General features: G+C 47.9%; 1 protein-coding gene across 1 annotated transcript; it reads left to right on the forward strand.

Moving 5' to 3' along the window:
- Positions 1–334: 334 nt before the first annotated feature.
- Positions 335–26,034, forward strand: LOC125947019 (uncharacterized). Its single transcript, XM_049671291.1, has 3 exons — positions 335–544; positions 2,043–2,150; positions 25,850–26,034. Exons 1-3 carry the CDS (start codon positions 335–337, stop codon positions 25,991–25,993), a joined length of 462 nt encoding a protein of 153 aa, XP_049527248.1. The 3' UTR covers positions 25,994–26,034.
- Positions 26,035–27,410: the final 1,376 nt, after the last annotated feature.

Raw genomic sequence — 27,410 nt, forward strand, 5'->3', positions numbered from 1 at the left:
CTGTCCTACCCCCAAAATTGTTTTGACGCAACCACAAAATTTGGGCTGCCCTGCCCAAAAGTTTACTTTCACCAATTCCAAAATTTAGGTGACCCCAAAGCAGACCTGATCCACTTCTTAAATTGACTTGGCCCACCCCCAACATTTCGGTGGCTTACCGTCAAAGCAGACTTCGCACAAGTCGAGCACATGACCAGTGCACGCGTCACCGGTATCGCGCGGCGAAATCAGATTGTTCTCGCAGTCCAATATTTCTCCTCGTTCTCTATATTATGTTGCCACTGTTGCCACTAGAGTCAGTTTGGAAAGCTTGTCATTTCTTTTCCAGACGATAATGGCTAGCAAAAGCTTGCTCTTGATAGTATTGGCGATTCTGGCTGAGGCCCTTATTTGCGGAGGACAATTGCCAGGTGGCTGGAATAGCATTGAACCGGAGAGTGATCCTCATTACCGTGAACTGATTCAATACGCGCTGGCTGTCAAACCCGTCGTAGTAGACGACGCATACTGCGCTCTTTATAATATAAACGGCGGGGAAGAGCAGGTGAGTGCACATGGACAGTTTCCAACTGCGCAGACTAATTGTAGCCCCATGTCTGTGAGATATGTTGTCCGCTTGTGAAGTATTGTCAAATTTCTAACATTTGTATATTCTTTCCGACATGATTCTCACCCGGGCGTGAGAAGTTTTCTTTTCTGCTAAAAAGAGTGAACTTAGGTGCAACCATGTCATAATGCTATTTGAAAACAATTTCTCCTTTAAAACCTTCACGCTGTTTAGAGGTTCATGAGATCTGGGTATCTGGCTGCCAGATTTGAACCACTTTCACCAAAATAAAGCAACTGAGCTTGCTCTTTTGCATAGCACAACAACAAAAAAGGCACCAAATTAAAGCTTGGAAGCAGAAGCACTAAGTTAGCGTGCATCTATGTATGAAGCCGCAATATTACATTATGAGCAAAATGTATTGCTATTGCGAGCTAAAAATACAGCGCGAATGCCTGTTCAGTATTAATTCGTCACAAATTGTCAAATTATTTTATACAGTGCCAGGCGTAGTATTAATGTGTAGTGAATCTATATAGAGACCATTCCATAGCACAGTCACACATGTCATTTTCTATCAGTATGAGGTCCTCACAGAGCCCATTCATAAGAAGCACCCTTGCATACAAGAGTTGCTCCTTCACGTCGTTCCATGTGACTTGAAACACCTTGTTAACTTTTGGTTGCTTTTGTAGAAATAACTGCGCAGTTCGCGCATGGAGTCACGCACCATACCAGGCGACCTCCTTTGTTAGCTTGATTACATAGATAAAAGTGAACTGAGATAACTTATTAGACTGCAGTTTGAAGGTGGGAGTACCTACCAATTACTCGCCTATGTCTTAGCGTGAACAACAGGACACAAGGAAAATTCTCATAACATAGACACTGTATTATAGCGAGCACACGAAGGAAACGTCCCTGCTAATATAACTCGGACAGAAACACAAATAAACTATACAAATAAGTTTCCCCATGAAATGTGAAGCAGAACCCGTGTCGTTGTTTTCTGATCAGCGCTGCCGCGGTCGCGTCACTGTTCACGTAGATTGGCTGAAGCCCTTCTACGACCCCCTCTGTGTTGCTACATAATTAGACTTAGAGAATCGCTCATTTTTTTCCGCTGCACAAATTTAACCAAGAACAGCCGCCTGTCAGCGAGACGCCTAATAAGCGTTTTAAACAGAACAGAGAAGTGCCAGTTAGCCAGGCTGTTCACCTTGCGTCTACGTACGGGGCCGATTCTGGCTCCTCGCAGGGTAAAACTGCTAGCAGTTTTACCCAGCAACTGTTTGATTTCCTCCGCTGTTCGTACCTTACCAATAACCCCATTAATGATTTGTCTATTCACCGTCTTTTGTCACTGGCGTTCACGGAGGACATGTATTTATTGAAGTATAAAAACGTTTGATTGAGGCATTGCAACGCTTTAGAAAAACATATCGCTCGCCTTATTTGCAGACACGTTATCTATTGATTCATATTCTTTGATCAGGTTGTGGAAGGTTATCGCTACAAATTAATGTTCGACATTGCCAAGTCAAACTGCATTGCAGGACGTGATGAATACATCCCCGTGAAGTGTACACCAGTACTCAATGCGGTAAGTCTGCTGTTTATGGATCTCTGGTAATTTTTTTCATTGGCTAGCTCTAAAAAATCACTTTTTAACCAATTCAGCATCGCGAACTCACATCAAATAACTGAAGACCTTACAGACAAAATCTAATTCAAGCTAAATAATAATAAGCATGGAAATAAACGACCAGTAGCTTGTCGAGGTAAGAAGAAATTGTTACAGGTAGTGAGCCCCAAAAGGCAGCCTAGGAGCTCGTCTGCCCACACAGGGTAATAACGAGAGACGAATGTCGCATAAAATGTCTCATGAAGAAAATATAGCATATAAATTTCTCAGAAAGTGGTGACAAAGTATTTTGTGAACGATCTTGCGACGGCTAACTGATACGAGAAAACATCAAGAACAAAACAATCTTGAAAGGGAGCAAACAATCAGGAATTGTTTAATGCATATATAGAGGTGTTAGTAACGAATATATTAAAGACATACAAGTGTAAGTGAGAAAAGAAACGAGGGTTGGTGGTATTGTTTTGTTATAGTACAAATGAGAGTTGGGCAGTTCATGCCAGGAGTCTATAATAGATGTACTTTAGGCAACTCCGTTTGGATATGCAATTTTTTGTGGTAAAATGGAGTGAAGTGTTAAGGAACCTCAGTAGCTAGAAATAGGTACAAAAACCATAGTTTCCGGATTAGACGTTATATGCTTGAAATTATCAGGATCCGAAGCCACTTGGATACCACTTGTGTATTTAGGCGTTATAAATGTACAAAAATATCAATACATATAAACCAATACCAAAAATATTAGTCGGTTACTCTAGGTATTTTTTTCTCGTTATGTACACAGACTTCCTGTTGGCATAGGTAGTTTATTTATTTATTTATTTATTTATTTATTTATTTATTTATTTATTATTTATTTATTTATTTATTTATGTAACTATTTGTACAATACTGCCGACCTCTGTCAAACCAAGGTAGAAGGGGATACACAAGGGCAAAAAATGAAGAAAAATATTTAGTACACAAAAATTTCACAAAAATAATAAGAGGAAGCTATGAAAGGTCTTCGTGTTCTTTGATATGTTTGGCAGCAGCTTGTTATAGTTCTGGGGAAGAAGCTACAATAAAAATACTTTGCAGCTTTCCGCGCTAGAACAAGTGATATGCGCTGAACATTTGAAGCCCCCCATGTGTTCTTTTACCTAAAAAGTGATTTCTTGTACCGACTATGCAAACAATTTTCGGGAAATATTGAAAACTGAGATTTAGCCTATTGACATTCTACTGTAGTGCAGGGATATTAAAATGGCCGGAATTTTGGGACGCACCGGGAAAGACTTTACCTTTGGTTTTATTTGTATGAAATAATTTGTAGAAATTGTTATTACACTGTAGCGCCCACCGACGCCTCAACGCGGGCGCTCTGGTCTGCGCCCACAGCTGTCAAGGAAGTGAAAAATAAAGAAGTGCAGCGCGTGCTCGAGGCGCAAGCCTTAGGCACGTAGGCGTTTTTCTGAAATAAGGAAACTACTACTGGAAATACCGCTTCGCAATATTGGCCTAGATATATCGAAGCCTGTGATCCTATCTTTTGGAGCCTCTATTATTGGGTTCAGCCACGGAAATGCTTCCTTGGCAATCCAAAATTATCGCATTGAATCTAATCGATTACTATGCTAAACTTATTGTCCCCCTCCCCACCATAGTATTGTTTTATTCATTTATTTCTTTTTTTACCTACTATTAATTAGTTTTTTCTGCCACTATCACAAATTCTAACTTTCTATGCTCCAGTGTTCTAATCGTTAATTACCTTGTTTTTATACACCGAATATACCCACCCAATTCATGGCCAATCCCCTAATGTGGGTAAGTGCCACAGCCACTCAGGTCAACAACAACAACACGCAGTGTAGTTCTAGAAGCTGGTCGTCGCAGCCACCGCTGGGTTCGCCGCCTTCGCCTTTTTGAGTAGGAACGACGGCACGGCTGATACGACCGCCGTCACGTCCTCCTACAACATCTTTCAATTCTGATTAAAATTCTGATCCCCTTATTCAAGACTCTCTCGCACTAATTGGCACCTTAGCTGTCGTTCACATTAGCAGCGTTCCGTCCGACCCTGGGATTACCCTTGATTAGATACACGCTACAAATATGGCATTATGAAATGATTATTCTAACAACAAAAACTACGGAAAACTCAGCAAATAGAAGTGCTAAGCAATCAACCCATATATTCTTGACGGAGCCTCAGCCTGACTATCTAGACAAAAACGCATAGCACATAAACATCCTGCATAACTCATCTCACGATGATGATTGACAGTAATGCGAAAAGCAGTCAATCAATGTACCAACATGCAATACTCCTGAAGTCATGTTTATTTAACACGTGTAGTGGTAATTGTGAGGTTTGTGTTGCTTCCCGGATATGCCGCTCACTCTGATATCGAAACACTTGGCTATGACAATTGCTTACCAAGGTCGCCATGAGCATGGAGGTAGAGTGTACTCGATTGGGTGAGTGGGTCCAACGCAGGCTCCCCGATGAGACTTTTTTTATTGAAAAGTTGGTGGCGCCACCATCGCTTTCTCCCGAACGAGCGGCCCCGCGCACCGGCCGGACGCTTCTCGCGTCGGAAACCGTACCGCAGCTGTATGGAGCTTTGACAGGTGGATACTCCGTGACGGCAATACAGATATTATTCCCCACCGATCTATTGTAAATAAAATGTAAAAAGAGCGGCGGAAAGAATGCAAACGACGCAACAACGCCGTTGCATCGTGCAGACGACAGCTACTCAGCCCGTGAGCTCGCCTCAGCCAATGAGCGCTACCGAAATAGCCGGAGCCAAAGTTTATTGGCCGGAGATTCAGAATAAGGCGACAGCAACACCGCCGCAATTTCAACGTTTTTGCTTCACCCTCGGCGCTTGCGAAGGCGTCCGCTGGACCCACTCCCCCTTCTTCTTTCTGGGGATTAACGTGCCAAAACCAGTTCTGATTATGATGCACGCCGTAGTGAAGAGCTCTGGATTAATTTTTACCACCTGGCGTTCTTTAACGTGCACTACAACGCAAGCACACGGGAGTTTTTGCATTTTGCCTCCATCGAAATGCGGGCGCCGCGGCCGGGATTTGATCCCGCCATCTCGTGCTCAGCAGCGCAACGCCTTAGCTGACTGAGCCACAGCGGCAGGTGGAACCACTCCCACATTCTAGTAAACTCTAATGGAGGTATATTACGACGACGCCATGATGATGGAATGATGAAGAAGCGATATCGAGTGAACGACGAAGGCATGCAACAAAGACGGCATGACGACAACGAGATGTGAATTATAAAGCTAGGACGCTGGCAAAACGGTGTCCGTGTGATGACGACGACGCGACATCAAGACAATTAGATGACGACGACTGTTTGATGACGACGCCGCCACGGTGTCGGAATGACGACGAACGGAATGCTGAAGCGGGAATGATGACGATGGTATCATAACGATTGCTTTGAAGCGTATGTGAAACGATGACGCCCCGACGACGATGGAATGACAACCGCAGCATAATCATGGTTGAATTACTAGCGCGTATGGTTACGATACAATTACGAAAAAGGAATCAGTGGATGGATTGGCGAAGGTGACGTGACGACGAATGCATGACGACCGTTGGATGGTGATACTGTTGTGATCACCACGGGGAAACGACAGCGTGACGAAAATGGTATGACAACGACGGCACCACGACAGACAGACAGACAGACAGACAGACAGACAGACAGACAGACAGACAGACAGACAGACAGACAGACAGACAGACAGACAGACAGACAGACAGACAGACAGACAGACAGACAGACAGACAGACAGACAGACAGGCAGGCAGGCAGGCAGGCAGGCAGGCAGGCAGGCAGGCAGGCAGGCAGTCCGCCCGCCAGGCAGCCCGCCAGGCAGACAGACAGTCCGCCCGCCCGCCCGCCCGCCCGCGGGGGGGCGGGCGGGCGGACTGTCTGTCTGCCTGGCGGGCCCCGCGGGCGGGCGGGCGGGCGGGCGGACAGAATCAAAGGGGCTGAAGTAAGAAAATAATTCTTTTCGCATTGAGCATGCCTAACGGCTGCAATTATTAAGCAAAGGAAGAATAAAAAGCACTAATTGCACATCGGCGCACGTGTTAAGTGACTTACAACACGGGAAGGGCAATAGAAAGACGGCGATTCTAGATATGGTGCCATCTAGAGCCCTTTACTGAAATCTCAGGAATGCCGCGATTAACTGGGTAGGAAAGCGCGTGTGACTGCTTGTGCTAGCAGCTTCAACGCGAGTTTTATCGCGCCGCAAATACCTATTCCTCAAATTGTGCTTACTCAATGGGTGCTTCGTGTAGACATGCCGAAAATGTACGAGCACACTGACGTTGCTAATGCGTATTATTAACGCGATAGCGTTTAGGGCCCCGGGTCGCAGAAAATCCGGCGTCGGCAACCCGCGTGTGATCGCGAGTGGCGGAGATAATCATCCAACTACATCGACCGCGCAGGCCCTCAACGTGGTGCAAGGTTTTGGTGAACAAAAATTTAATTTCTCCCAGTGAAATCCGTCAGAAAAATGGTGAAGTACGACTTTAACATTCCGCTTCAGATTTCGCCGTCAGATTGTTTACCAATCGGCGTCGGATGTTAATTTGAATGTACGAGAAAACGTAATTCTTCTACGAGGAAACTCAAACACAAACCCCCTTTCCGGCATTTCTGCCATATCTGCGCGCGTCGGGACAATAGCAAACAATTATTAAAATAATAAAAATGGGTGCTAGGGCCTTCACATTTTAATATAAAACCACTTATATTGCCCCTGGACAAACGTCTTTCCAGCAATGCATTTCAGCCTAAAAGTGAAGCCGTCTTTAAGGGTATCGGTGTAAGCTTGGTCTTTGTAAGCTGGCTTTCCCACGTTCTGTATTGCAGTGAATGAAGCCTACTTGCCATATGCGAAAGATGCGATGCGAACGGGTCGCGATAACGCTATCGCGTTCTACTCTTAAAGGCGAGGCTTAAGCGTCCTCCAATTTTTATTGCTGCACTGCCTCATGCAAGGCTTATATTCGCAACGTTAACAGTGAGCATGACATCTGTGGGAAGACGTGTGGTGGATAATCTCCCACATATTTATTTCATCGTCGGTAAGCTCAGCCGCAATCACCGAACGCCGCAGGTCCGATTGTTCCTCGCCCGAGCTCTCACTCTAGCACGCGGCGCGTGGAGCTGCGTCCCTTTGGCGCCACTTCGTGGTCGCCGTTTAAATGTCGATGGCTCGCCATAGCGCCCTCCTCTATAGAGCGAGAGAGCCGAGGAGTGAAGGAGCGACTTCAGGGCGAGAACGGAGGGTTGGCGTCATCGAAATGAACGCGCCTGCTTGCCGTGGCCGATGCTTCACTGAGCCCGGTGCCGTACCGAGGTCGGCGTGCTCGCACCGTGGCAGGCGTTGTACCGTGACCGGTGAGTGCCGTGGCCTGGTGAGAGCCATGGCCTGGTTAGAGCCGTGGCCGGCGTGTGCCGTGCCGATCACATCCGGGTCACCAATTTGTGGGAAGACATGTGGTTGATAATCTCCCACATTTTTATTTCATCGTTGGTCAAGCACAGCCCCAATCACCGAACTCTGCAGGTCCGGCAGGCGCCACTTCGTCGTCACCGGTTGCCTATGATTCGCCATAACATCCATGTACTCCCCAATATACTCGCCAATACTCCCCCATCTCTCGCTTATTTTTCCCGTCAACATACGTCGGACGATAATCAACCACACCCAATTATATTGCTACACGCGTGTGGTATTTGATTGTTTGACCGAGGCGCGCGGGCGCCATCACTCGAGAAAAGAAGAGGAAGAACGAGGCAGTAAGACGGGCAACTATTTACAGGTTGGATTTACAACAGCAGGTTGCAGCGCTCACCGGTCAGGTTCACAGCGCGAGCACAGCTCGTTCTTCCTCTTCATTTCTCGAGTGATGGCGTCCGCGCGGCCTCGGTCAAACAATCAAATACCACACGCGTGTAGCAATATTCGCGTCAGAAACGCTTAAGCTGATAACTACATGCACAAGGAAAACTATGTGCAGATCCCGCGCACTCTGAAAGTGGATGTAATGTCAAGCATTTTGCAAGAATCCGACTATTCACAATGTTTAGGATTCTGAAAAGCGATACCAGGTTGACCAACATGTTTGCGTAAATTGATTAGCTGTGTAGGAGGGTCGCGAGCTCGTGTACCGATAGGAGCACGATGACGACCACAATGAAGATGACCGTATGGCGGCAAAGGCATGGTTCGTACGCTGGTCGTTCAACGGGAACTTACGATATGACCAATGTTGTATATTACATAGGTAGCGAAGGAGCGAAGGCGAGAAAAAAATTTGTTGGCCCTTCCCTTCCGTGAAGATATTTAACCAGCGAAGCTGAAACGTGTGGCCCTGGTGTTTATGAGTGGGTTAATCCCGAGGGTTAAATAAAGTATTTCTCAATTATAAGGTTACGCACAGGTTCGGCTGCGACGGTGAGAACGACGGCACTGACGGTATGCCCGCAGACCGGCGTGGTCGCTTGCGTTCGATGTATCCAGTTTGCTCAGCGGTGTGGTTAACAGCATTCGCCTGCCATTGCCGCTTGCGATTCTTTGAAATTTGATTGCTTCAAAATAAAATCTCTCCGATACGTAAGACAATTAATGGCTAATGCCCCCTTGAGCAATGGCTCATACCCCCGTAAACGCGACCTCCCCATTGCGACGACAGAAGAGAAGTGAAATTCTACGCTGGATCGATAAATGGCAACGCAGCCAGCTGCTGAAGCAGACGACGACGACGAACGCGGGAGCAGTGGCACGAGCGTGTGCTGAACACGAGCACATGTGCAAACCGAAGGTTGCCAACGTACAAGCTACGGAAGAAGACGACGACGCTCTAGCCAATGCTAATGATAATAGCTTTCTGTACACTGGTGATTTAGCCTGGCCACATACGATTTTGCCTAGACATATAAAGCTTCGCTTTGAAATACGGATTGTAACGGCATCCGCGTCTATATTGTGTTTTACAATCGTACTTATCTGTTGCTGTCATGTGGTGTACGGTAACACGACGGCGACAATTTTTCTCCACCGAAGAGATGGTAGAGATGGTTTACTTGGGTGAGCATTGAGATGGTACAACGTCACACAATTTCTGCGTAGCATGAGTTGCTACGAGGAAAGTACCGCGGAAAGTGGGCTGGTCCCAGAGGTAGTGCAGTCCAACACAGTACCTCAAAGCGCGAGGTGTCCCAAGGACAGAAGACGAGAAATTGGCACAGGGCGTGAAGGCTGAGTGTTTGAAATAGCTGGCAGCCTTTGCAATGGTATAATTATGCGCGTAATGGTGGCGTTGGTCGTTGGTGTGCTTGGCATTTGCTTGACTTTTCTTCATATTTCATACCGGCTCGTTTACATACCTAACATAGGTGCAGGATAAATATCTGTGGCATGCACAGTCAACTACATCCTCTGCAGAAAACCAGACACAATAGAACAGGCGTTCATAGATTGCTCGGATGCAATATTTCTTTGGAAGCTAACTTCAGAGCATGCTTAAAAATGAACTTCGCATAACAGCAAACGGAATAGGATTATTATTTATAGGCAATGAGGACGGTGTCCCCTACGACATGTTCAAGGTCCTCGGCCTTCGCAGCTTCTGGAAAACAAGGACTCAAGTACGTCATCTGGAGGTTAATGCACGTTCTCCAAGTGAAAACTTTATTGAAAGTGTTGCATACAACCTGAGGCCTACGGAGCTGAATCTGACCCGACACACTGGCTCGTCTTATTAGATGAACTTGCATGTTTGAGAAAGTTTTACGTTCTGACGTTTCTGCTCTTTATTGATGTTGCTGGGTGTGCTTAAAAAGCCGGCAGATCCCACGCCCTGTGGAAATCAATGTTATGCGAAGCAGTGTGCGGGGAGCCTACCAAGTTAACGAAATGACCATGAGAGCTCCAAGATGTAGGCGGCTCTTTTATGACCTACATGACACGCATCTCATGACATTCATGTCATGAGTACTCAGGAGTCACTTTAGCTACACCTAAGAGACTTTAAGGCGAAAGCCTTAGTCATACTCATGACTTTGACTTCGACCTTTAGCCTTTTCCTTCACTTAGTACCACATCCCAACTCATTTCATTCATTTTTGAGTGTTAATCGTTTTCCGCTGAGTCATTGCCATTTTTCCTGAGTCATGCTCATGACTATTACTTCTAGCACCATCCTTTTGTATTTCCTTCACTTAGTGCCAACGTCCAAACCCATTTCAGTGGTTTTTGAGTGTTAATGTTTTTTTCGCTGATTCGTTGTCATTTTTGCTCTGTCATGGTCATGACTATGACTTGCACTACCATCCTTTAGTGTTTTCTTCATTTATGACCTACTTCCGAACCCATTTTACTGTTTCTTGAGTGTTAATGTTTTTTCGCTGAGCCATTGTCTTTTTTTCCTGAGTCATGGTCATCACTATAACTTCTACCATCATCCTTTGGTGTTTCATTCACTTAGTACCCACGTTAGAACCCATTTCAGTGGCTTTTGAGTGTTAATCTTTTTTCCCTGAGTTATTCACGTTTTTGCTGAGTCATGCTCATGACTATGACTTCTACCATGATCCCTTAGTGTTTCCTTCCCTGAGTACCCACGTCAGGACCCTATTTCAGTGGCTTTTGAGTGTTATTCTTTTTTCGCTGAGTCATTGTCATTTATGCTGAGTCATGCTCATGACTATGATTTCTACTGTCATCCTTTAGTGTTTCCTTCACTTAGTGCCCACGTCCGATCGCATTCCAGTGTTTTTTGAGTGGTAATCTTTCTTCGGTAAGTCATTGTCATTTTTTCTGAGTCAAGCTCATGACTATGACTTCTACCAGCATCCTGTAGTGTTTCCTTCACTTAGTACCCACGTCCAAACCCATTTCAGTGGTTTCAGTGTCATTGTCATGACGTACATGACACGCATGTCATGCATGATATTAATGTCAAAACCTATCACTTGTGTTCGTCATACACTCCTGTCATACTATGCCAATTTTGGTACCTACCAAGTTAACGAAACGACCATGAGAGCACCATGACGTAGGCGGCTGTTTCATTACCTACATGACACGCATGCCATGATATTCATGTCATGACTATCATTTATGTTCGTCATAGGCTCTTGTAGTATGGCCATTTTCGTACATACCAAGTTAACGAAACGACCATGAGAGCACAAAGACACAGGCGGCTTGATAGATAGATAGATAGATAGATAGATAGACAGGTAGGTAGAGAGATACATAGATAGATAGATAGATACTGTCAAAGTAGGAAATGTTCGCCAAGAAATGCTTCGCATTTGAAAGCCAGTTGTACGGAAATATGGCTATCATCGCGACTGTATGCACTGAAGTTGTACCTGCAATAACGAGAAAAATAATGTCACTGATTGGCCCTAAAGCACCGAGCTGCTGTGCTCGACGGCAGAGGTTCAATTCCACCATCGGTCACACATATTTGTTCTCAACTTGTTAATTTCATGGCATTTACGTTTTTAATATCAGCTGCATGCACTGCGTTGCTGGTTTTGAACTGATATAGGTATAAAGTTCACGTGATATCTTCTTTCCTTATTGAATAGACATGAAAACGCGGACGCTTCATATCGGTTATTTCTGCCCCAATTTTTAGGACATAGGAATATATTCTGTTATGAAAAAATACATATGTGACTTGTCTTGGCAGTACGCAGCGTTCAATAATTAGTTTGCAGCATCTAATATAAAATGATATTGGCAATGCAGTTATTATTCATATATTTGATCCCTCGACAAATTCTGGAAGGAGGAGGCCGCGCTGCATGTTGAGCCCCCTCCGAAGAAAATTTCTGGCTACGCCACTGCCCGGGATGGATGAGTGGATGGATACTAGGAGCGTCCCCTTTGGAATGGGGCAGTGGGTGGCGCCACCAAGCTCGTTGCTATATTGCCTAATACCCTACCTATGATAAAAAAGAGAAAAAAAAAACTTTCTGAACCCCTATTGGGAACTTTGTTATTGTCCGTTGTTTGTTGTTTGTTGTTTCCCTACTTTTCTTGCATCAACCTTGGAACCGGCCCTTAAATGTCGCTATTGTGGACGTCCTTGCTTTCCCCCTACTCTCGCTGAACCCAAGGGCTTCAAGGAGGCCAGCGGTGCCTAAATCGGCCGCTGAGCAGATATCTTGACAGATATCACCCCCTCGCGTGCGGCGTCAATGGGGAGACTCCACTGCCACGCCGGGCGCTCGCTACGTGAAGGTAACTCGAAGCGGTCGGCTGCTCTACACGAGTTCATGAAAAGCGATTGCGATGGTTTTTCGACCAGTATGTACGGAATGTTCCAGGGTACTATTCCCTGCGAAATCGAGCCAAGTAGTCGTCACTACGCTGAGTGTGGATTGTTCCTGGCGTCGTCTACTTGTCATCAGTGTGTATACGTGCCTGTACGGCGTTGGCTTCTCGTCATTGCTGTTCCATTTTGATGGCGCATACATAACAATTTGAGGCCCTTTTTTGACAATGAACTGCGAAATTTGGCTTTCAACTGCGGCTGCCTGCGCTGTAATAGTGTGTTTGTCTGTTTAGCTGCGTGTTCAGTCGCCCACTCCGTTTGCCGCAGACATTCCGATTTTGTTGCTACCCAATGCGTTAAGCACATCACGAAAGAAGTCGGATGCCATTCAGAAGAAACTATGTGGTCACTGCGGAATATTAATTAAGCATGCGAAACTTCGGAACATTAAACAGCATGCACTGCTTTAGCGGCATTGCAACAAAATGCGGTCTGGAACGTCTGATACAAGGGCGGACAAAATTAGTGGATAAAGCAAAATTGCGTAGCCTTGTGCTGCAGTACTGACTTTCCCATAATTTGTCATTAAAATGGATTACTTCCGCCATTACACAGCTCGCACCAGCATCTTAATCGGGTCAGCATAAGCCTTTGCTACCTTGCTCCTACCGCGGGTAGCGTGCGCATTCCCCGAGCTGATAATTAATGCTATCGCGTAACAAAAAGATCCAACAAACTTTCTTAGATCACAGTTTCCAATGGCGTTTGCTCTGTAAGCGAGTCATGCCTATTCTAAACTAAAACAAGAAAACTGATGAGTTTAGGTTTACATTACTGTAATTACGAGCCAAATGTGAAATAATGCTTCCCGAGTGGTTACCGGCGGTCGCAAAGTGCATTGGACCTAAATAGAATGTTACGTGCGGAAGGACACAAACGAAAGAGGCTATTTACAGGCTATATACACTGGAGCCAGACAGCCAGGCCCACACTCGCTCGCACCAAGAGCACAGACACACTTAATCGTCTTTCTCGCGGTGGCTCGTCTCTTCAACATCTTTCGATGCCATCGTAATACTACCCCCCCCCCCCCCCGGCGGCAAAAGCACCGTCACGGTGCTGTTAAATATCCAAGGCGCTTGGAGAGTTGTAGGGTTTGAGTCGGGCGACGTGGACAACATCACTGGTGGTCACAGCGGAGGACGTAGTGGGCGTGGCTGGAACAATTTCGTAGGTGACATCGGTCACTTGGCGGAGCACGCGATATGGGCCTGTGTAACAGGAGAGCAGTTTTTCACAAAGGCCAACTTTACGCGATGGTGACCAAAGAAACACTAAGGTGCCGGATGCAAAATGCACATCACGGTGACGGAGGTCGTAGCGTTGTTTCTGTTTTTCTTGAGACACTTGCAGACGAGCACGCGCAAGTTGGTGAGCATGGTCAGCACGGGCGATTGCATCACGGGAATTATCGCTAGTTGAAGCTGTGGGGGACGGAAGCACAGTGTCTAGTGGGAGCGTTGGTTCTCGGCCTTACAAGAGGTAAAACGGGGAAAAGCCAGCAGTTTCGAGACGGGAAGAGTTGTGCGCAAAGGTAATGTAAGGTAGAGCCAGGTCCCAGTCACGGTGGTCGGCTGAAACGTACTTCGATAGCATGTCTGTAAGAGTACGGTTCAAACGCTCAGTGAGGCCGTTCGTTTGTGGGTGGTAGGAGGTGGTTAGGTTATGCTGTATTGAGCAGGCACGCATGATGTCGTCAACGACTTTGGACAAGAACGTACGGCCACGGTCGGTGAGCATTTGACGTGGAGCACCATGCATCAAAAAGATATCGTGTAGGAGGAAGTCCGCGACGTCAGTAGCGCAACTGGTCGGAAGAACGCGTGTTACGGCGTAGCGGGTCGCGTAGTCCGCTGCGAGGGCAACCCACTTGTTTCCTGATGTAGATTCCGGAAAGGAGCCGAGAAGCTCTAAGCCAACACAATGGAAGGCTCGGCAGGGATGTCGAGCGGCTGCAGGCAAGCAGCGGGGAGCTGGGAAAGCTTCTTGCGTCGTTGGCAAAGTTCACAAGACGCGACGTAACGCCGTACGGAACGGGCTAGGCCCGGCCAGAAAAAAACGGCGACGTACTCGGTCATAGGTTCGAGATACGCCGAGGTGTCCTGCTGTTGGTGCGTCGTAAAACTCTTCTAGAACGGTTGAGCGGAGATGTTTAGGCACTACAAGTAGGAACTCAGAGCAGTCCGGATGAAGGCTACGACGGTGCAGAGTACCGTAGCGGAGGACGAAGGAGACATAGAGTATCATCGGCCGGAGAGTGTTCCAAACGGTCGATGAGAGCTGCACTCATCGACCGCAAGCAGCACTGTCCCTATTGGAGGAGTCAGAGTTGTCAACAGAGCTAACGCGACCAGCTGTCAGCGTCTTGGTGCAGGCGGCCAGACTTGTACACCACGGAATGTGAAAATTCTTGCAGCCTCAAAGCCCAACGACCAAGCCGGCCTGTAGGATCTTTTATCGATGAGAGCCAGCAGAGGGCATGATGGTAAGTGACTACGGAGAAAGGACGACCGTAAAGGTAAGGCCGGAACTTCGCAGCTGCCCATACTATAGCAAGGCATTCTCTTTCCGTAATTGAATAGTTGCACTCCGATGGTGATAGGAGGCGGCTTGCGTAAGCAATAACGCGATACTGGCTACGCTGACGCTGGGCTAAGATGGCACCTGCACCATGACCGCTGGCATCTGTACGCAATTCTGTAGGGGCATCAGGGTCAAAGTGGGCGAGAATGGGTGGTGAGGTGAGAAGAGTGACGAGACGAGAGAAGTCGGTGGCTTCTGAAGTACCCCAGGGAAATTGTACGCCTTTCTTCAGAAGATTAGTGAGGGGTCTAGCAATTGCCGCGAAATCTTGAACAAAGCGACGAAATACGAGCATAGCCCAACAAAACTGCGAACGACTGCGGCTGTCTTCGGAACCGGAAAGTCTCGGACCGGGCGAGTTTTATCGGGATCAGGCTGCACTCCGGTAGCGTTGACGAGATGGCCCAGAACAGTAATTTGGTGGCAGCCAAAACGACATTTGGATGACTTGAGTTGCAGCTTCACGTTTCGAAATACATCAAGCATAGCTGTTAGACGCTCAAGGTGAGACTCGAACGTTGACAAGAAGACGATGACGTCATCGAGGTAACAGAGACACGTGGACCATTTAAAACCTTGGAGCATGGAGTCCATCATACGCTCAAAGGTGGCAGGGGCATTGCATAACCCCAACGGCATTACTTTAAATTGGTATAGGCCATCAGGTGTTACAAATGCGGCTTTTTCTGCGTCCATATCGTCAACAGCAATCTGCCAGTATGCAGAGCGAAGATCAATAGAAGAGAAATAGCTGGAACCGTGAAGGCAGTCAAGGGCGTCGTCGATACGTGGGAGCGGGTAGACGTCCTTCTTAGTAATTTTGTTCAAATGACGGTAGTCTACACAGAAGCGCCACGTGCCGTCCTTCTTCTTAACCAACACCACAGGTGACGCCCAGGGACTCTAAGAAGGCTCAATGATATCTTTATCTAGCATTTTAGTCACTTAATTTAGTATTACTCGGCGTTACGACGCAGAAACGCGATATAGTCGTTGGTGAATAGGCGTAGCATCGCCAGTAGGAATCCGATGCTTGACCACGAGTGTCTGGCCTAAAGGGCGAGTGTCGAAGTCGAAAATATCTCGGTAGGCCAATAAAACATTGCAAAGGTCGTCAGCCTGAGTAGAGGACAGGTCCGCCGCAACCATTTTCTTTATGTTGGGAGCGACGCCCGAGGCTGGCGCGAGGGGCACGCCAAGCTCGGAAGAACCATCGGTTGAGAAAGCTGCCACTTGATGGGTCGCCGAGGCAATCAACGTTGGCAAGGCAAATACCTTGCGGGAGAATTTGTTTTGCCAATCCAAAGTTAGACATAGGCATGAGAGTGCAGTTATTAGGAATAGTAAGAATACTGTGAGGCACGGTGACGTCATACTGTAGCGGAATGCCGGGCCGAGGAGTGACGAGGTACTCGCCATCAGGAACAGGTGGGAAAGCCAACAGTTCAATATAGGCTATTGACTTTGGTGGTAGGCGAATAAAGCCGTTGGGGCGTAAGCGGCACTGGGGTTCATCAGGAGGTTCTGCGAGAATCGGCAACTCAAGGCGAAGGGTACTGGCAGAGCAGTCAATAAGAGCAGAATGCGCAGAAAGAAAATCGGGCCCGAGAATTAGGTCGTAGGGGCAATGAGCAAGCAAGGTGAAGAGGACAGGAGTGTAGCGGCTGGCGATGCTGACACGTGCGATATACATGCCGACGATAGGGACAGTACCTCCATCCGCAACGCGGACGACGCGTGCCGACGCTGGGGTGAGGAGCTTTCTGAGTCGTCATCGGAAGGCAGCACTCATAATTGAAATATGGGCCCCTGTATCGATCAGTGCAGTGACAGGATAGCCGTCGACGTCAAGGTCAAGAAGGCTTTGGTTCGTAGGCAACGTGAGCAGAGGATTCGAGAGCAGGGTCGACAACGCAGCTTCACCTCCAGAAGCTGCAGTGCCTAGTTTTCCGGCGGCATCCGGGAGGCGATAGGCGGCGAAGAAAATCGACGGGGTTGGGGCGAACGAGACTGCTGGCGTCGAGGTGAGGGCGAGCGGCTGTAGCGAAGGTTCGGAGCAGGGGCATCAGCGGCAGAGGGTTCATGGCGGGAGGCATAGGGAACAGAAGGTTCAAAGGTGCGAGAATAAACGGCGGGGTATGTCCGAGGAGGGGGTGGCCATCGGTTGCGGCAGTGACGAGCGACGTGGCCGATACGAAAGCAGTGGAAGCAGATCGGCTTGTCATCAGGGGTACGCCATTCGGACGGGCTGCGGCGAGATGTGGCAGAAAAGGACTGCCGAGGGCGAGGAGGGCCGCTTGAGAACTGGGACGAGGAGGCTGAGACGTGGAACAGACGGAGTTCAGACCCATGTTCTCAAATGTCTGTCGGACGACGGCCTGAATCATCGCAATCGTGGTAGCTGGCGGATCAGGAGGCGTCGCGGAGAAAGCTGGGGAACAGGCGGCCTCGAGCTCGCGGTGAACAATACGGGTTACGTCGTCACAGGTGGTGGCCTGACGCGGTCGACCCTCACATGTCGACGTAGCAGCAGTGTTGGGTAGCCGCTCTTAGTTTGTTCAAGGTGGTGGCATTCTTTTAGTTAATTTGGCTTAGTTTGGTCACAAACACGCAATTCCCATTTTGACTGCAACTGAACTGTGCCACCATTTGCCAATGCTACGACAAAACCCTGCGAAACACGCCACGTGGTGACAAATGGTGCCTGGTGCTTCGCGGCAGTGAGATCAGCCATTCACATTGATTCACGTCGCTTCGGGCAGTGTGCACCAGCATACATGCTGGTGCAGACGCGTTCGTTTGGTTTATAAATACTTAATTACTCGCTAACGCATCCTACTTGTTTGAACTTCTCATAGCTTAACTTTAGTTTATGCTTCAGTTACGTGTGTGACAACCAGACTTTCACGTTACGAACTACGTGTCAATAATTACTTGTAATAAATTACGTTTGCTGATAATTTTTTCATTCAATGATCACTTTGTTTATTCGGTAACGCTCACTTTTTTTCAAGAACTTTTTTTTCAGCTACGAAATATATACAACCAGTTAAATATTTGAAGAACAAAGCTATAACAGGCGACGGATCTTTGAGCACTTATATTTGGCGGAAATAAACATGTCAAAAGGGAGGAAAACGGGTACCCACGTCACCTTATTATGACAATCAGCGTCATGCAGCTTCACCTCAATCAGCTGAACATGACAAACTTGAGGATTTTAACATCAATTCTAGAAGTTCGACCTATGATTTTATCTCTTGTATTAAGTTTCTCTGTGTCACCTGCAAGCGCTTCTAAAAGTTCTTCGTTGGTGGTGAGGGTGCAGCAAATTGAAGCGAGTGATGTCGCAAGGGACCTCCACTTGCAACGGATTTGGTAACTATTACCAAATCTGTTGGAGATAACCGCTGTGAAAATTGCGGTGAACGTGCACTAGGGTTCAGCTTACTTAAACTAAGCGGTTTTTATGCATTGGAGCTCAAAAGTTACTGCTACACCAATGCGTTTTTGTTGCATGCTCCGGAAACGCATATCTCGAATCTGGTGTAATCTTCATACATAAGCGTCAATGCTAAAATGGCCAGGAAGGCAACGTTCAAATACAGAATCACATTTTTTTAACTGGTCAGGTACTTTCATGGGGTAGTCTTTGGTAACAGTAATCATTTATATTATTATGATACCATCGACAGATGCTCAAGAGACGAGCCGCCGCGAGAACGATGATGAAGTGTGTCTGGGCTCTTGGCCCAAGCGAGTGTCTGCCTGGCTGTCTAGCTCCAGTGTAAATATTTTTGTCGGTGTCTTCTCACACGTAACATTCTGGTGAAGGTTTCCAAACCCCGTCTATGCCACGGAGCTCCATAGCGGTCGGTACATCGAGCTTGTCGCCATGCCTCCCGGTGACGAGCCTGCATCAGCAACGACTGCGGCTCGTGCGACTGCTCCAATTGTCACGGTTGCCCAATATCGCGACCCCGGTGTGTTCTCTGGCCTGGAGAGACAGGAAGTTGATGAATGGATCAAACTCTATGAATGAGCCAGTCCTAATAACAGGTGGGATCCAACAATTATGCTCGCCAATGTCATCTTTTATCATTGCGGCACCCCACACGTGTGGCTCCAAACGAGAGATAGCGAGACAACCAGCTGGGACAGTTTCAAAGAAAAGCTACAGGAACTGTTCGGCGACCCCTTTGGGCGCAACGTTACCGCGAGAAAGGCTCTTGCCTCTCATGTCCAGACATCTAGATAGCCGTAGGTTTCATACATCCTAGACGTCTTGGCTCTTTGCCGCAAAACTGACGATAATATGACTGAAGCAGATAAGGTGGCACATGTACTAAAAGGCATCACCGACGATGCTTTAAATGTGCTTGTTTTCGGCAAAGTCTCTACTATCGACGCCATGATAAAAGAATGCCGTCGGCGTGCACAAGCCAAGAGCCACCGTATCACACACCATATCACGCAGCTACCCAACACTGCTGCTACGTCGACTTATGATGGTCGACCGTGTCAGACCACCACCTGTGACGACGTAACCTGTATTGTTCGCCGTAAGCTCAAGGCCGTCTGTTCGCCAGTCTTCTCCGCGATGCCTCCCAATCCGCCAGCAACCACGATTGCGATAATTCAGGCCGTCGTCAGACAGGAATTTTAGAACATGGGTCTGAAGTCCGTGTGTTCAACGACTCAACCCAACGTTCTTCAGTTCTCTAGCGGCCCTCCTCGTTCTCGGCAGTCCTTTTCTGCCCCATATCGAAAGCCGTCCGAATGGCGTAGCTCTGATGACAAGCCTATTTGCTTCCATTGCTATCGCATCGGCCACGTCGCTCGTCACTGCCGCAACCGATGGCCACCACCTCCTCGGACATACGCAGCCGCTTATTCCTGCACCTTTGGACCTTCTGTTCCCTATGCTACCCGCCATGAACCTACTGCCACTGATGCCCCTGCTCCGAACCTTCGTTACGGCCGCTCGCCTTCACCTCGACGCCACCAGTCTCGTTCGCCCCAACCATGCCGCTTCTCGTCGTCGCCTATTGCCTCCCGGATACAGCCGGAAAACTAGGCAATGCAGCTTCTGGAGGGGAAGCTGCGTTGTTGATCCTGCCCTCAAATCCTCTGATCTCGTTACCTACGAACCAAAATCTTCTTCACGTTGACGTTGACGGCTATCCTGCCTCTGCACTGATCGATACAGGAGCACGTCTTGCTATTATGAGAGTTGCCTCCCGACGACGTAATTTCAAAGACGTAATTGTAATTGTAATCGGTAACTTTTTTTCTGTAACGTGAACAAGTCTGATGACAACTCAGTGCATCTTGAAGACATCTGAAGGCGCTGTATGGAAGGCAAATATTTCAACTGCAGGCTATTGGTTGCAGCGCCATGGAACACGTTTGGCTGATAATCTAGTTGCACTAAGTGTGTGCAAATAGCAGCGTTTAATAGAGAACGAAACACGAATCAAATAGCTCCAGAAGCGAATCGAGCATGAATTAAATACCGCCAAAAATAATTTGGATCAGATATTTAACATTGTTAGAATAGTTTGCGATTATTGTACAGCCTTCAGAAAATCATTATGAATAGTTTTACCATTCGGGTGTTCACAAATGAATTGTTGCTGTACTATATTATAATTGTAGTAGATATAATACTGTACATTTTAAAGCATGCTTTAATTATACAAAAGGAAGAAAGACGATAACGAAGAGGTACTTTTACCTACAACTTCCTTCATCAGTCTGATTATGAAAAATAAACATATTTCTATTATTAGTATTATATTTCGCAAACTCAGGGCTCTTAAAAGAACATCTGGCAGCAGGAAGGCATGACGCTGGCCGACGAGGCATGAGCCGCTCGTCTCGTCACTTCACTCTTCGACTAAATGTACTGACGATGGGACACCTCGTCGCCATGACGCCCTACACTGGTCTTGCATTATAATATAAATTTTACAAAAATAACTTCGATGAACAATTATTACCTTTGTACACCGTCGCGACCATGCATGTGTGTCATGTGTGGTGATTGCAAAGTGAAAAAAAATTGTAAAATTCGATTTCTTGCGAGATATGGTGTCAATGTAGATATGGTGTCAAGCATGTTGTAATAAACCGGTATATAATTTAGTCCAAAAATATGGAACAACCGCAGCGTCTATAAATCATACCAATCAATTATCCCAAAATTCCGTGTCTAAACAACATTTCATTGCGAGTGATAGTGGTTAGCCAAGATATCTGGCAGAGTGACGCAGTTCGCTCTATTAGCTATGTCTACTGTGGATGGGATGATAAAAATTGCATTTCTTGCTCTAATAGCATGTTTCATGTAGCACAGTCCATCCCATACAACATATAAATGTTTTGTACTGAAGAAGAACGAGCAGTATGCACTGCTTCGAGAAAGACGACAATGGCGAGTTGGTCGAAGCCTTGTGCCTGTGTTGCCTGAGCTGTGTGACCTCTCGCTGCAGTACTCTACGCTCTGATTAATTAAACCAGAGCGCCTCTCTACATTTGGTGGACGTGCTGGGCCCTTTACCGACCTGGAACTCCGCAGCCGGACGCTCCCTCCCGTTTCGGCCATGCCTGAGGACGGAACGCAGCCCGATCCTCCGCAGGCATCGCCGGTTGCCTGCTCCGGTGCTCTACGCCAACGCGATCCTCCTGTATTCAGCGGCACCTACGACCACGACGCGAGGACTGACTCTCCTCATACGAACGAGTGAGTGCGCATAACAAATGGGATGACAGAGATAACTGACTAACGACATCTTCTATCTTTCCGGAGTCGCTCATCTCTGGTTCCGGAATCATGAATCTGACCTTTCCACCTGGACAGCATTTACTAATTGTTTCAAAGAAGCCTTCAGTTACCCTGCTGTGCGAAACCTTCGTGCGGATCAACGCTTGCGTGGTCGCGCTCAGCAAAAGGGTGAAAACTTCACCAGTTACATTGCAGATGTCGTTGACCTCTGTCGGCGCATTAACCCCACTAGGCCAGAAAATGAAAAGGTAAAGAATGTCATGAAAGGCATAGAGGATGATGCCTTCCAGATGCTCTTGGCGAAAAATCCTCGAACTTTGACGAGGTGATGACCCCTGCCAGAGCTACGACAAGCTCTGCAAACAACGCCTCAGTACGCGCGGAGCTGCCGCGCCGGACGACATGGTTTCGGCCCTAACTGACAGTTTCAATGCTGCTGCCACCCACTCCTCGTTCCTCGACCAAGTTAAACAATTCGGTCGAGAGGACGTCGCGCGTCAACTGTCACTTTTGCCTGCTACCCAGTCGTCTGAGTCCTCCTTGTCTCCGGAACTACGTCGGGTCATACAGGAACAAGTCCGCGACGCACTACCTCTCGCTCTTTAGCTACCTCCAGCGCCCGTTCCGCTCACGTACGCTGCCGTCGTCGCCAGTACGCCTGCGGTTTCACACTACATGCCCACAAGCGGCTTCTACGCGTCGCCTTCTGCAGCTGCAATCTACATCCCCAGAAGCGACTTCTGCGCGCCTCCGCAGCCCCTAAGCCCCGTTCTGCATTGTGAACCCCAGCCTGGGCCCCCTGTTCAGAATCCACGGCGTACCCAAGACAATCGGCCCATTTGCTACGCGTGTAGCTTTGCTGGCCACGTGGCATGATTTTGCCGACGGAGGGTTTGGTACCCTCCCGATACTGCCGGACCACAAGGGAATGCACCTGACTCCCCGTCACGCTATGTCCCACTTGTTCCGCACTTCGCTTCTTCGTCTCCTGCTCCTCGAAGTTCCACCACTCGTCGGTCTCCATCTCTCCGTCGACGTTCCCTGGCCCCCATTATCCGCCGCCCTCCAGCTGTGGAGCAAAACTAAAAGGCGCAGTTCCAGAGGCAAGAACTGCGATCTCATCAAACTGCTCAAGCCCTCGTTTATTCCCTGCGAACGTCATGGAAGTTTATGCAGAAGGTATCGCCGTTCACGCGCTTGTCGACACCGTTGCCGGGGTGTCAGTAATTGCCGACCAGCTTCGCCGTACGCTCCGAAAGGTCGCGACGCCGTTTTCCATTTCGCTACGTGCAGCAAGCGCTGAGCCAATTGAGCCTGTAGGAACTTGCACCGTCCGTGTCGCCATACAAGACAGTTTATATCACATTGAGTTTGTTGTTCTTCCCCGCTGCTCTCATGCAATCATTCTAGGATGGGACTTTCTCTCTTCTCATCGCGCAGTTATTGATTGTGCCCATGCAGAACTTGCGCTGACTCCATTTTGCGGAAGTCTTTCTGAACATTTGCCTCTATCTTCTGCAAGAATGTTCGTCGCCGCCGACACCGATATCCCTGCTTTCTCTTCCGCCCTCGTGCCCGTTTCCTGTGCTGGTTTCTACGATTCTACAGTTCTCTGCACGCCGTCAAAACTTGCTGCACGCCGTCAACCCTTCTTGCTTCCCTTTGCCATCCTTCCGATTCGCCTGGGCTCCAGCGAACTTTACGTTTCGAATCCGTTTTCTGACTGACTGACTCCATGGCGAGTGCCTCGGGTCTGCTGACGAATTTGAGACGAGCTTTCCCTACAATGTGCCTGCTGACTCGACCCCTCTTCAGGTTGACGCCATGGCTCTTCCTTTCTCTGCGTCTGAGCTAGCATGTGACAGAACGTTTGCTCGGTGTATTGATCCGAACCTCACTCCGAGTCAGCGCGCGCAGATCGTCGACCTCCTTACCTGATTTCGCACTTCTTTTGACCTCCAACAACAATGTTTAGGACGTTCAGCTACAGTCGTTCATCGCATCGACAACGGTAGCCATGTGCCACTAATGCAGCGTCCATACCGTGTGTCCGAGATAGAGCGCCGTGCAATCGACGAGCACGTAGGCGACATGCTTCAACGCGGCGTAATACAGCTTTCCCACACTCCTTCGGCCTCTCCAGTAGTGCTGCTGAAAAAGAAAGATGGGACAATTCGTTTTTGTGTGGACTATCGACGCCTGAACAAGATATCCCGGAAATTATGTCTATCCCCCCCCCCCCCCCCCGTATCGACGACTCACTGGACTGCCTGCAAGGAGCTGAATTCTTTTCGTCCTCAGACTTACGATCTGGTTATTGGCAAGTCTCGGTGGCTTAGTCAGATCGCCCGAAAACGGCGTTCGTTACGCCTGACGGCCTATATGAATTTACCGAGATGCCCTTTGGCCTGTGCAAAGCGCCTGCCACATTTGAAACAAAGATGGATAACATCCTCCGTGGCCTCAAATGGCAGGCATGCCTTTGTTATCTCGATGACATTTTCATCTTTTCCCCGCACTTTTCTTCTCACCTGCTCCGACTCGAACGTGTCCTCACTTGCCTCGCCGATGCTGGACTCCAGCTCAACATCAAGAAGTGTCGCTTCGCCGCCCGACAGCTAGTCATCCTTGCCCACGTTGATTCGAAGGATGGTGTTCTTCCAGAGCCTACCAAACTCCAAGCAGCCACCGAATTCGCAAGACCAAAGACCACCAAAGAACTCCGCAGCTTCATGGGATTGTGCTCATACTTTCGCCGTTTCAACCGCAACTTCGCCACCATAATAGCGCCTTTGACACAGCTTCTCGCGGGTAACCACGACCTCTCGGCCTGGTCGCCACTTGGCGATGCCGCATTCACGACGCTGCGTCGTCTTCTAACCTCACCCCCGATTCTCCGTCATTTCGACCCCAGCGCACCGGCAGAAATTCACACGGATGCTAGTGGTGCTGGCATTGGTGCTGTTCTTGCGCAACGATAGACTGGCTTCGATGAATACGTCATTGGCTACGCCAGCCGCGCACTGACGAAAGCGGAAGCCAACTATTCCGTTACAGAAAAAGAATGCTTGGCTATCATTTGGGCCATAACTAAATTATTCCCTCACTTCTACGGCCGCCCATTCGACGTAGTACCTGACCATCATGCCCGGTGCTTACTGTCGTCCTTAAAATATCCTTCAGGTCGCATCGCTCGATGGGTGCTCCGCCTCCAAGAGAACGACATTCGAGTGCTGTACCGCTCTGGCCGTAAACATTCGGACGCGGATGCCCTGTCCCGCTCCTCTGTGTCAGACCAGCCCAATTATTCGAAGGTACCAATATGTGAGTCCTCCCTGACCGCCACGGACAGACCATCTGAGAGCAGCAGAAGGATCGATGGATTCTCTATGCTGGCTTTTCTGTCCAACCCATCAGCGCCATTTTCTGACCCGTTTTCTGACCGTAGACTGCGTCGCCAAGCATACCACTTCGCTCTTCGTGACGGACTCCTATACCGCTGTAACTACCTCTCGGACGGCCGCAAATGGCTACTCGTGGTCCCACGTCATCTACGTTCGGACAGTGTTTCACGATGACCCGCAATGCGCGCATGCAGGAGTACTAAAAACATACGCGTGCCTGCGACTCGGTTATTACTGGCGCGGAATGTACCGATTCGTCCGCCGATGTGTGCGCTCCTGCTTCGCGTGCCAACGCCGCAAGAATACCCCTCGCTCCTCAGCTGCCCCATTGCAACCTTTGCCTTGCCCAGGATACTTGCGAACCTAGCTTTGAATAGTTTTACTGTTCATACGACACTCAGTGGCTGAAGGTTTTAAGGTAAGTCACTTTAATTAAAAAAACAAATAGGTAGGCGGGGGGCTAAACTTTTGTTACGTGTTTTTTTCAGGTACCTATACAATCTTGTACGGTAATATTCTGGGAAAGATCTTGGCTGCACAAGCTTGAAATGGAATCGTTTGAATGTGATGCCCTTGTGTCAGATTCTGGGAGATATGAAGAATCAGGTCCGTTAACGAGACAGCATGGATAAATGTGCTAAACTGCAATGATATCCCGAATAAAGGTTCTATAATGGACTATCTGTTTCAATGTATCTTGCCTTCAATTTGATTTTAGCATGAATGTTTTATCATTTAGCTAATTTGATTCTAGCCTTGGACACATAGCGGCAAATATAGCGGTTTCAGCACAGAAGGCCGCACATTTCTATTGGTGAGTCCATAGTGAAGCTAAAATAGATGTGGGTTCAGAACAACACAAGCGCTTAAGTTTCAGCCAATAGAATAATTGCTGTACCGCCGCCGAAACATGGGATCGAATTTCTTGTTTGGTTCAGTTTAAATGCGCTGATAAATTGGACGGTTCTGAAATTAGGTCAAGCGGGAACTGTTCGACCTGATCTTGTGAACTTGAAGTCCCCATTTTTAATTGCTAACAATTTTTCAATGGAACGGAAAATGTTAGGCCTAACATTAAGAGACAGGAAGAGAGCAGTGTGGATCAGAGAACAAACGGGGATTGCCAATATTCTAGTTGACATTAAGCGGAAGAAATGGAGCTGGGCAGGCCATGTAATGGATAACTGGTGGACCTGAGTCCTGAGTGGATAACTGAGTTACAGAATGGATACCAAGAGAAGGGAAACGCAGTCGAGGATGGCAGAAAACTAGGTGAGGTGATCAAGTTAGCAAATTTGCAGGTGCAAGTTGGAATCATCTGGCGCAAGACAGGGGTAAGTGGAGATAACAGGTCATATTCATGTCCGCTGCAGGCCTTCGTCCAGCACCGGACATGAATAGGCTAATGATGATTCTTTCTAAATTATATTTAAAACTCACGTCTATTATTTCACTCTTTCTTGTTCAAATTTTCCTAGGCTGTCTCCCTGCCTTTTTTTCTTCGTTCTTTTTTTAAAGCGTTTACCTTTAATTGGGAACTTAACCAGTATGTGGCATGTCTGTCTCTATGCACGCGCCTGAACTCATTTACACCCTAATTTACCCCTTATTGCGGAGGCCCGCGGCAGTCCTTGCGGTGTCGGGTGGCCGGTAGGCAGGTTATTTTGCCACGCAAAACGTTTGCAGCGCCTCCTCCTAACAGTGAGGTTCCGCCGCAAAACCTTGACGCTTTTATAGGAAAGTTTTGTTGAAGAGCCCACCAGGATTTCTATGACAATGCATGGGTGCTGCTGTCTTTCCGAATAAAGTACATGCCGCACAGTTGTACGATCTTTATGACCCCCACAGGCAGCCTAGCTGCTGGCCTTGTATTCTACGGAATTACTCTGTGATAAAAAAATGATGACATAATATCCTCAATGCAACACACTTTCGTCATCAGGTGCGGATTTTTTATTTTTTTTATTTATGCATACTGCAGCCGGTTAGGGCTATGGCAGGAGTGGGTGTACAGGCGAGTAAAACTAATTACGCCATGCAGATACAAAA

This window comes from Dermacentor silvarum, chromosome 7, assembly GCF_013339745.2.
Source record: "Dermacentor silvarum isolate Dsil-2018 chromosome 7, BIME_Dsil_1.4, whole genome shotgun sequence".
NCBI lineage: Eukaryota > Metazoa > Arthropoda > Arachnida > Ixodida > Ixodidae > Dermacentor > Dermacentor silvarum.

What these genes read in the sequence shown, in the direction of transcription:
- LOC125947019 (XM_049671291.1), top strand. Translation starts at nt 335, where the DNA reads ATGGCTAGCAAAAGCTTGCTCTTGATAGTATTGGCGATTCTGGCTGAG. An exon ending in TAAACGGCGGGGAAGAGCAG is followed by an intron (nt 545 to 2,042) that starts GTGAGTGCACAT and finishes TTCTTTGATCAG; the next exon opens with GTTGTGGAAGGTTATCGCTA. An exon ending in GTACACCAGTACTCAATGCG is followed by an intron (nt 2,151 to 25,849) that starts GTAAGTCTGCTG and finishes TGTTTTTTTCAG; the next exon opens with GTACCTATACAATCTTGTAC.